This window comes from Mangifera indica, chromosome 5 (genome assembly GCF_011075055.1).
Source record: "Mangifera indica cultivar Alphonso chromosome 5, CATAS_Mindica_2.1, whole genome shotgun sequence".
NCBI lineage: Eukaryota > Viridiplantae > Streptophyta > Magnoliopsida > Sapindales > Anacardiaceae > Mangifera > Mangifera indica.
Genome location: NC_058141.1, coordinates 16038070 through 16049832, shown reverse-complemented (window position 1 = coordinate 16049832; position 11763 = coordinate 16038070). Strand labels below are relative to the sequence as shown.

Below are 11763 nucleotides of genomic sequence, written 5' to 3'. Positions count from 1 at the left end.
CAAAGGAAAGACCGAATATTAATATAAAGTTGCAGGTAGTTTTCATGGTAAGGTCTATGAGCTAATTAATGTTCTTAAAAATGGTTTAAAGGCGAGGGGTTGATCTGCCTTCTTCATCTTAAGGCTTTCTCTTGCTACTTAACAAAGAAAAGAATATGCCAAATGTCAACAAAATATATCATATATTTCGAAGCCATTTTTGAACAAGTTATCTGATCTTTTACATCGAAGTGATGGTCTTATATATGGAGCAATAATTCATTTGAATAAAATTAATGTATGTTAATTCATAGGCTTTTCTTTTATCTTATGTGGTGAAGCAAGAATAGCTTCGTAATATGAAACCACCAAAATTACATGTACATGCTGCAGGCATTGCCTTCTTCTTTTGTCAAAAATTTCTAGTTAATTTGCACACTGCAATTATGATTGAGCCATTGAGGAGATACTTCTGAAACTTTTCCAATTGCTTGAAATCGAAAAAAATTTTAGTAGTGCCAAACAATTTAGACTCTGAAATTCCTCAATTCAAAGTTACTCTAGTACCTGACTTAATGTTGTTCGCGAGAACTAACAGAGGCCAATGCAGTGCCCCTCACTCAAGCAGCATTGCTATTAAATCTGCAACTATTGCTTGCTTCATCTTGTTCTTGCAAAATATTATTGGTTTCTTTTGGCTAAGCTAGTTCTCAAAATTTCGTTTCTGCCCAAGACTGTAAACATGATGTTTGAAAAAAAAAAAAAAAGAGTGAATGAGTTGTAGGTTGATTAGAAGGGTGGGGATGATCATTGATTTTTGATGTTTTAAAGCAAAGAAAATTTTTATACAAGACCTGTTTTCTTTTGCAAAAATGGGGTTCTTCATCCTCAATTTACTAAGTTGCTTCAACAATGTACTTTTTTCAAGTACTTCTCGGTGACTATTACCCCCCACATGTTTTACCTTCCAAACGCTCTATAAATTGCAGTGCCGCATGCTTTAACTAAAAATAGACTTTTATTTGGTATTTCACATAATTTACTAGGATTTTTATTGGATAATTTTCAATATTATTCTAAAAATTTATACAAAGCAAAACTACCATACAAATTTTTTCTAGTATATTGTTCATCGTAAGTTCTCAGTGGATAGTTACACTACCAAACACTTGATTAAACATTTTGATTTCTTCATCTCTTGTAAGACATAAATCAATTGAAAAATGAAAATAGATAGGGCAAAAATATTTGTTGGTGAGTAGAGTTTAAAAAGACTGGAAGAGGTTTGACACGAGTGTGTAAGAGAAGTTGAGATAAGTAAAAAATAGTTAAGATATATGATTTTTTACGTTTATAGTATTGTCACTAGATGAGTATAGTACAAGAATAATACCAAATTGTAACCTTATTTGTGTATTGTTTCTCCTCTTTTTCTCTCCTACCTCCTTTCTTGTTTATATACAAGATTTTAGAAGAGAGAAGTTACATTTAAAACTCTCCTGTCGTAAGACCTTAATTCATGATTTGAATTTGAATTTATGGGAGATGTTAACATCTTGCTGGATATGAGGGCATATGATCCCGAATCACCCCTCCTACTTGGGAACTACCAGCCATCGATATAAGGGCATCTGATCCCGAAACTTTGATTATCCTAACTCAGAGGCTGACCACTGAAAAATTTTGAAGATTCAGAGAAAACAAATAGTGTAATTTAGAGAATGAACAAACTACTTCAGACGAAAACTTAAAAATTATTGAATAAAATACAGATATACAGAAAAGTGTGACGATATAAAGCATCTCGAAATGAGCTTCACATGGCAAGCCTGCCACACTCAAAGCTGTTCCCCCGATGAATGATGCCTGAGCATAAAAATATTATTCATATTCATATAGATTTTCATGGCTGAATGCTAACCCCTCTGCTGATCATGTTTATTTAGCTAGCTAAAGCTTGTCTGCCTGGTGATAGTTGAGACGTCTTACAATTCTGAAGCTCCTATCGTTCGTGCACAATCTTCTTAATTTGCAAGTTCATAAAATGCCAGATCTTATTGGCTTGCTTTTGAATGTTCTCTAAATTGGATATTGGACAAGCTTCGTGGGTCTGAAGCCCACTCTATTTTGTTTTACTAAGCATTCTTTGTCGCAAATATTTAATTTTCTTTCTATGATTAATAAATGGCCAATGAATTATTCCCACCCAAAATTTCCTCTTTTTGCAAGTTTTCACCTATTACTTTTAAAAAATTCAAATACCCACTCATAAACTATTAAAGTTAACCAAATCTATTAGTTTTAAAATTTCATCTCTTTTTCCTCTTCTAAACTTTAAAACCTAATAATTTTTTCCCATATCATATTTTAAAAAATAATATTTCTCCATAGAGTTTATTTTGCATTCTCTGACAACCTCTCCCTCTGATGGTCTCTCTCTCTATCTCTCTCTCTCCGATCGACCATTTAAGCTAAAAGACGAAGATAGGAAGACAAGGTAATGTTTGACTTCGTTTTCCTTGATGAAGACGACAAATCTTGTTCACTTTATATATTCAAAGCATATGCATGTAACATTGCTCATCCAGAAAACATATCTATTGGACAATTGAAGTCAGTCAATTTTTAAATTAATCCGAGCAAGGGACTTTAAACACTTAAGTGTTTGCTTAATTATGTTGAGCAAATTTAAATTGTTATAGTCATGGATAAGAATGATTCTTGATTATATGTACTTAAATAAATCTAAACAAGCCTAAAGCCTAAGAGGTAATTGAGACATACGTTTGGAAGTGACAAATATAATCACTTATTAATGGGGTACAAAAGATGGCTGGTAAATTAAGGTAATTAAATGATTTATGAGAAATAAATTGTCACGTCCGTAAAATCTTTCTTGTGATAAATAAGTAGAAAGCTTCGTCTCATTGGTGATGAGATCCACAAGTACTTACCGAAAAGAAACAAAAGATCCGCAAGCTATCATCACTTACATGCGCAATCAAATTATATGTTGGGGTTTTATCTGACATGATTGACAACTGAGAATCTTACTCTTATGTTAAGTTGAAGAAGGATATATGAATGACTTATTGCTTTCCAAAATATATAAATATGCCCGTCTGCAAAACTTGTTAATGATGCAAAATCTTTCTTCAGTTGTTTTACTTAATCCACATAGTTCATGTAAAAACGTGATAAATAGGATGTTTCATGTTATTGATTTCCTTTGGAGGCAACTGATGAGCGACGTGTATGAAATCTATCAAAAATATCGTTGGTTGACTAGTCGAAATCTTCCAGAAGTATAAATATTTTGTCCACTCATAACTAGACTATCACCAAGTGTAAAGGGTAATAAATCCTCAAAATGAAAACCAGTGCCCAGATGATTCGTGCCGAAAAGCTAAGCATAATCATAAATCACGTCATGTTGGAGTTGAAGATTTTGAAATTTCAGAACCATGTGGCATCAGAACAGACTATTAATAAGATTAAATTTTTATTTCCTTTTAGAATAATCCTGAGCTCTGCAAATTTAAAATGAGGAGAAACTAAGAGAGTTAAGTGGACTGGAATTGGACAAACTCACATGGAGTTGACAGGCCTAATCAATGTGGGAATTTCTGTTGAAGCAGTAGGCCCTTTAGTGAGAGAGACTAGCTATCCTCCCAGAGCACGATGTATGTCTTTCAAGTGTTATTTTTTGTAGGGTGACAGTTAAGACTTTGCGGAGAATTCGAAGCTTCATCCATTAATCATTTGTTAATGTATTTGATACGTTAAAAGCTCCATCCATGCATCCAGTCCATTTATTTCCCTTCTTTTTTTCTTTAAGATTACAAAAAACATGTCACTGAAATAAAAAAATGTGAGCACTGAAGATCATAATCACCAAGAAAGTTACATATCCAGTTGATGTGAGGGTAATTCCTGAGTTTGATACTATAGTTGTGGCAGGATGAATTACAATCGTGGAAGTTGAGGTCAACTCACAATAATCGATGTTGATATCAATGTCACCCACTAAAAAATGAGAAGATTTATGATATCCCACCATTCATCCCACCCCTCGCACCTCCACTAAACTATCCACCAGCATTTTTTTTTCATCATTGTTATATGAATTTTAAAAGTTTTTGATAAGATATCTTATCACTAGTCAATGATGCCTGTTTCAAGACAAATTTTATTATGTTGGATGAATACGACATCGTTCTTTATAGTCGTATATATTGTTTAAATAATGTCCACCACACTAGATCAAATCAAGGTCATGTCACAGTGTTATCCATGCAAACACTTCCCTAGCTTTCTTCTGAATCAGAACCAACAATACCGTCTCTTCTCATCCATATAATTTTGCTAATCTAGTTGTCCCACTTATCAATGTTAGAAGGATTAGGAGCAAACATTGCCGACCCTTTGAAAATTTGGACACATGACAAATCTAATCAATTTGTTTCACAAGGTTCCAATTAAATCTTGACTCACCAAATAAAAATATAATAAATGAATATAAAAATAATAATAGGAAATACATTTTGTAAGTTTTTTATATGGGTGGGTAAATCATGCATAAAATGCCAAGGATGGCGTATGGCGTTCTCTTTATGCTTCCAGTTTGTCATGCTGATCTTATGTTAATTTATTATAATAATTTTAACATACATATGAACCCAGAAAAGCTTACAGCTAGCGAAAATAAATAATTAATATAAACCATATAATCGTACTCTAATGACAAGACATAACATATGCAATATATGTGTTGTGTTGGAGCTGGTAGACCACTCAGAAATTTTATTCGAGCCAGGGATGTCTTGACAAGCGATTATACCAACTTCTAGTCAGCACTTCACCAAATAAAAAGCTCTACCTTGGTCAAGGTCATAGGTACACTTCTATTAAAAAATAATAGGGAAAAGGACAATTTCTCATCCAAATTTTAGTTGAATTTCAAAAGCATACTCATATATAATAAAAAACTCAAATATTTATCCGAAGTTTAATCTATTAAGACATACCCACATATTTTCTATTAAGATTAAGGGTAAATTCGTTATTTTATCAATAATATTAAATAATTAAAATTGTATCTCATTTTTATTTCTTTAATTTGAAAAATTAACATTTTTCTCTTGAATTAAGTTTTAACAAATTTACTTTTTCCTTTTAAAATCAGTCACTTTCTCCAACGATGGTTGACCTATGATGGAGGAGTTTTCATCCAGAGGTCAACCTTTGGACAACGATCGTCATCCAAAGAGGACAACTGTCATCCAGATCTGGATGACGAGCGTCGTCCAGAGAATGGATGATGCTTCGTCGTCCAGTGAAGCTTGACGAGCGTCGTCCAGAGTCACTCTCTCTCCAACCATGTCGTCGTCGGTGGTCGGAAGAAAAGGGAAAAAAAATTAGGGATTTAAGGGGGGAGCGAAAGTCACTTTTCAAAATTCAGGTATAGGGGTAAAAGTTAATTTTTAAAATCAGAGGGAAAAATGAGATAAAATTATATAACTTGAATATAAACAGTAAAATGATAGTTTTACCCCTATATTTAATAAAAAACTTAACGGTAGTTTAGAGATTGGTGAGTGTTTGAGTTTTTCATCAGGCATAGGTATACTTTTGATATTGGTTAAAACTTGGGTGGGCAATAGTCATTTTCCCAAAATAATAATAATAATAAAAGTATTCAAACTTTCCACAAAATATTCTTATAACATTTATTAACTAAGGTATTAATGTACGTATCACTATAATTATTAGTATCTTACATATAATATAAATAAAAAATAATATATATCATGAGATATATCAAATTAATTTGACCCAATTGACTAATCGTATAATACAATATGACATATATTATCAATATAAATTAATATACTTTTCAGAGAAAATGATTATATAATAGGGTTTATATGAGAAATTTTAAATTTTGAGAATGTTTATCAATTAGATTTTTAAATTTTTTTTATAATTTTATTTTTTAAAAGTTGTATCATTCAATATAATACGATACTCAATACATGATACAAAAAATTAGATTTTCAATACATGATACGATAAGCGATTCAACTATCATGAAAATCATTGATGAATGCAAGATTCCTTCTTATTTAAATTTGAAATATATACATATTTAGATATAGTTTAAATATGTTACCATAACGTACATTGTGTAAGATTTAGAATTATATATATTAGTTGGTGCTGAAAAATCGCATAAATATTTTGCATTTCTCATAAATCAAATAACCTAAATATTAAGACCACATTCTAATGAAATCAGATTTGGATGAGCTATTTTTTTCGCTTGTGCGTGTGGTTGATAAGCAAAGAAGTTTGCTGTGTTTGCAGTGAAAGTGCACAATTATTGACATATAAAATTTAGATGTACACATAAAAAGGTACATTATTTAATAATCAAACGATCACATAGATCTAGAAATAAATTTACCTAATTAATCATGTTATTATCATATAGTTAGACTAGACCATAAAAATAGAAATTATATAACGTTACAGAAAAGAAACAGCGAACAAATATTTTACACTCAATATTTCTCTAATAGAAATAGTAGTTAGTAATGATGATCATTAAATTTTAACAGATCATATTTCATAACATTCAACGGCTCAGCTGCCAGCGGAATCACTAACGGAGCCGTCGCTGTTCCCGTCAAAACGGGCTCACATGGTGGGTCCTTACGGGTAACACAAAAAGGATATTTTTTTTTTTTTTGGGCCAAAGGATTATTTCACCCTCAAGTTTAAGTGTTATCCCAGTCATACCAAAGAGGTTTAAAAAATGTAAAATCTTATTTATCCATTAAAAATCACAATTATAGTTATAGGTAAAATAGTTATTTAATAAAAAATTTTAAAAATCTAAAGTTTTGTTAAATTTCCCCTCAGCTTGAAAACTCACAATTAAACCTTTTACCTGAAGTTTGAAAAACCAAAATTTCTCTTCTAAGTTTGCAAATCATGGTTGAGTCACTAGAGATGGCCATCTCTGGCGGTGTTGGCTCTCCCTCAGGGCTCAACTTTCGTTGCTAATTATTTTTCAGCCACCGACGTAGACTATTTCCTCCGACAAAGACGAAATCATCTTCATCGGAGTGTCTTCGTCTCAAATGAAGGCGAACCAAGACCAAGACGACAGTTGGTGGACTCAGAAGGCCACATCATCTCTGTTTGAGACCTTTGAATGTAGTCTTCATCTCAGACGAAGACGAAATCATTTTCATCCGAGACGAAGACACTCCGACGAAGATAATTTCGTCTTCGTAGGAGGAAATAGCCTACGCCGGTGGCTGAAAAGTGATCAACAGAGAGAGTTGAGCCCAGAGAGAGAGCAAACATCATCAAGGGCGGCCATCTCCGATGACTTTGACTATGATTTGTAAACCTTAGGGGAAATTTTGATTTTTCAAACTTTAGGTGGAGGGAATTGTGAGTTTTCAAGCTAAGGGGACCAAAAGAATAAAACTTTAGTTTTTTTGTTAAAAGATGGTTTTACTTTTAACGCCTAACTGAGATTTTTAACGAGATAGATGAGATTTTAAGTTTTTTAAACTTCATAGGTGTGTCTTGGGATGCTGCTTAAACTTGGACCTTTGCCTTTTTTTTTTTAATCTTGAAGTTAACCTAAATAACAAATGTACGCCATTAGCAGTTAAAATGAGGAAATGTAGAATTACATAAATGCCCCCAAAAAGGGGCCATGGGATAGCATGTAAGCTCCGGGCACCATTTGTCTCCAACATGTCCTTAGTTGATTGCACGTGCCCCTTATAAAAAGCCACGTCATGCTTAGCATTTTATTGATGATGATAAGAATCGACGAGCTAGCGCCTCGCCTTCAGATCTGATGGTCCACAGCCCACTGTGGTGGAAACTAGTTTCAAAAACACAAAGAGAAAGAACACCAACTCAAAGCAGTCAGCGCCTCAAACCAAAAGCTTATTTCCTCAACAGAGTCCCTGAACTTCGAACTCATTCTAAACTAATTAATGGGGGAGGTCTTGAAAGTCTTGTAATCTTAAGTTTCCAATTCTTTTTTATGTCCATATCTTTATTGTTTGCCTTAATCTCTTGTTTGGCATCTGTATTTTGTTTAGGAAGAGAAGAAACCGCCGGCAGAGGAGAAGAAACCTGAAGAAGAAAAAAAGGAGAAGAAAGAAGAAGAGAAAGCTCCAGCTGAAGCAAAGAAAGAAGAGAAGCAATCCCCAGCTGAAGAATCAAAGGAGGGTAAAGAAGAACAAGCTCCTCCTCCACCACAAGAAATCGTCTTGAAAGTTTACATGCATTGTCAGGGTTGTGCTCGAAAAGTTCGTCGCTGTCTTAAAGGCTTTGACGGTGAATAAATAAATAATTAATTACTTGCTTCTGTTCTGTCCTGATCTATTAAGTGATTGAATATGCATGTATTTACATATTTATGTTTACAGGAGTTGAAGATGTAATGACCGATTGCAAAAGCCAAAAGGTGGTTGTCAAAGGAGAAAAGGCTGATCCACTCAAGGTTTTGGAGAGAGTTCAAAGGAAGACTCACAGGAAGGTGGAGCTTCTGTCTCCCATCCCCAAACCACCGGCAGAGGAAGAGAAGAAGCCTGAAGAGAAAGAGAAGCCTAAGCCCGAAGAGAAGAAAGAAGAGGTTTTAATTCTTTCCACTTGCCAACGAATATGTCAATACGTTCATTTTATCCATCGTAAATAGGATTAAAGAGTCATTTCGTTTGTTTCTTTAGCCACAACTGATCACGGTGGTGTTAAAAGTTCACATGCATTGCGAGGCTTGTGCTCAGGAGATCAAAAAACGCATACTGAGAATGAAAGGTAGATTCATTGATTTTATTCTTATTTTTTTGTTAGATTTAAAAGTCATGCTTTTTTGTGGTATTTAATTTTTGCGACTCTGATTTTCATTTTACCTTTTAAATTTCTTAGAAAAGAAAGAAAAGAGTTTATTCTCGCACCAATCTTTCAAACCCCGGTCTTCACTTTATTAAATTATTCAAGTCATTAAGATTCAATGATAACTTGTCCAATTAAAGTCAATATACTTCTTTTAACTCAACTTAATTTAGTTAAAAATTAAATCCCACCAACCCCAAATCAAAATTAATGTATTGTAATCTTGATTCCAATGAAACCTAGCCCATATATAAAATCGGATTTTCAAACAAGATTGAAACTTTCAGGGGTGGAAGCAGCGGAGCCAGATCTAAAGGCCTCAGAGGTTTCCGTGAAGGGTGTTTTTGATCCTCAAAAGCTGGTTGAATACGTGCACAAGAGGACTGGGAAACATGCAGTGATTGTGAAACAAGAGCCGGTGAAGAAGGAAGAGAAAGCCCCGGAAGTCAAAGAAGAGAAGAAAGAAGAAGCAGGTAGGGGTGGCGGTGGTGCTGCTGGTGGTGGTGGTGGTGATGAGAAAGAAAAGAAAAGCGGTGAAGAAGAGAAAAAAGAAGGTGGTGGCGATGAAGGTAAAGCAGGAGAAGCAACAGAAGAGACAAAAGTAGTGGAGCTCAAGAAAAATGAATATAACTATTACCCATCAAGGTATGCCACGGAATTGTATGCATACCCTCCTCAGATCTTCAGTGATGAGAACCCTAATGCTTGCTCTGTAATGTAAAAATTTGGGAACACAAGGGCAAAATGGAGAGAAGAAAATAATTGAGGTGATCTATCCATCTATCTCGATGGGCCCTTTTGTGCTGTGTAGTTTAATTTTCTGCCATAAAGTATAATCTACAGATAAGCTGTAGAATTTTGCGAGACTTGTACTTCTTAATTCACGCTGTTATATATAAATCATATAAATAACAATCATATAAAGTCTCGCCACTTTTTTTTGTTTATTTTGTCTTCATTTCTAGGATGCTTTGATTACTATAATCATTTTTTTTTCTAATATTCTTCTCTTTTCGCTGGTGGAAGGTCACTGATCTCAATTCTCACTGTTTGAAAAATTAGTAGGTGAGACGCAGATTATGAAATGAAATTGAAGAGATTTTGACTGAAAGTTTCGCACTTACATTGGTTGTGGATTAGGGAAGAAAAGAAAATTTCTGGGTCGTTTTTCAGTTGGTTCAGTTTAGTGAATGAGTAGTATTATTGTTAATTACTATTTTGACATAATTTTTCTTTATATACAATTGTGATCTGATTATTGATATGAATTAGGTGATTAAGGGAGCAAGTAAACCTTCCTTACAATATAAACTACTTTGTCAATGTGAAACCCTTCACACTAAACATGTTGAAATTAAAGGTTTGATTTTAATACATTGCCGGTGAATCTCAAACTCAAATTCCTTCACAAAATTTTACATTCGTTGCCTCTTCTAGGCTATAAACTTTTATCAGTCATCTACTATTTCTCTGTCTGCGCAGAAATCGTTGATTTTGCAACAAAACTTTCAATTCATGGTATGAATTTTGAAATATGAGTTTGATTTTGGGAATGTCAAAAGTTTTCTACATTCGGGATCAAGGAAGAGTGGTAAATATACCTTCGGACTTGGGTAATGGCATAAGTCTCAGTATGACTTTGTAGAAGACTAGAAGTTTTACAATTTTTTTTTAATTGAAATTCTTAGAATCCTTGAATTTTGAAAGTTCTGGTAGTTTTTATCAACAAAAGCCCCTCTGCAAAAAGTAAAGAAGTCATAATACCCCAACCAACCTGACAAATATATATCCAGCTTAATATAGAGAGAGAAGAGAATCTTTAAAAACCAGTTTTCTATGAATTTCTTTTTTAAAAATTGGTGTAGCTAACTCTCTTTATTCTTTCAAGATGGCAGGGTGCAGTCTGATATGATTGACTGCTCTTTCAATTCGCACAGAAAATTAACCCGAGAGTGGCAGCGCCAGTAGAAAAAGTACTGAGAAATGCATATTCAGCAAGGTTTTAAGTAGAAAATCTTTCAAGGCAGTTTTTTTCTTTTCTGCACTCGGATACTGATTCATCATTTCTGTGGAGTGGGCTCGATTGAGTGAATGATACAAGTAATTGTTCAGTAGGAAGCAGTGAATAAGAGGCACATGCAATTACCTTTAGCAAAAATAAAAGCAGCATATGTGGAGAGTTGTGCCAAACAATATAGCTTAGATTATGCAATGGTTTCTTGTAAGTTTGGTAGCCATGTCTTTATCTTTTCCGAAGGCTATATCTTTTATGGCTTCTTCTTCTGCCTCAGATTCCACCATCACATGCTAATTCTATCATTCCACCTATATGTTTTTGTTTTTGTTATCATTTTTGGTATCCTATTTATTTTGTGATTTTCTGGTGCATGTCTCAACCATGTTTTCTTATTTAACTTTAGGTTTAGGTTATTAAAATTACATTGTAATTTAGGCCAAAAGACTTGTCCCCACCAAGGTTAGGTATAATCTTAAACTTTCATTCTCTAACTTTTAAAAACTCAAAGTCTTATCTATAAACAAAATTTTGTAAAAATTTTAAGTTAAAGTTAAAGACAAAATAGTTATTTAACAAAATAATTTCAAAAACTAAAGTTTCATCACAATCCCCTCCCTCTCAATTTGAAAATATAACATTTTTTTCCACTTAAAGTTTGAAAAATAGCAATTTCACCTCTAAGATTTTGAAATTGTCAGAGTGTAATTATCAAAACGAAGATGAAATCGTCTTTGTTAAAGTGTTTTCATCTCAGACGAAGACGATTTCCTCTTTGTCCAAGACAAAGATATTGTCTTCGTCTCAAACGAAGATACTCTAACAAAAACGATTTCGTCTTC

General features: G+C 33.4%; 1 protein-coding gene across 1 annotated transcript; it reads left to right on the top strand.

Moving 5' to 3' along the window:
* The first annotated feature begins 7821 nt into the window (after positions 1-7821).
* On the top strand, positions 7822-9854 carry LOC123215327 (heavy metal-associated isoprenylated plant protein 7-like). The gene is made up of 5 exons (XM_044635369.1): positions 7822-8012; positions 8112-8349; positions 8442-8647; positions 8742-8829; positions 9195-9854. Exons 1-5 carry the CDS (start codon positions 8004-8006, stop codon positions 9626-9628), a joined length of 975 nt encoding a protein of 324 aa, XP_044491304.1. The 5' UTR covers positions 7822-8003; the 3' UTR covers positions 9629-9854.
* Positions 9855-11763: the final 1909 nt, after the last annotated feature.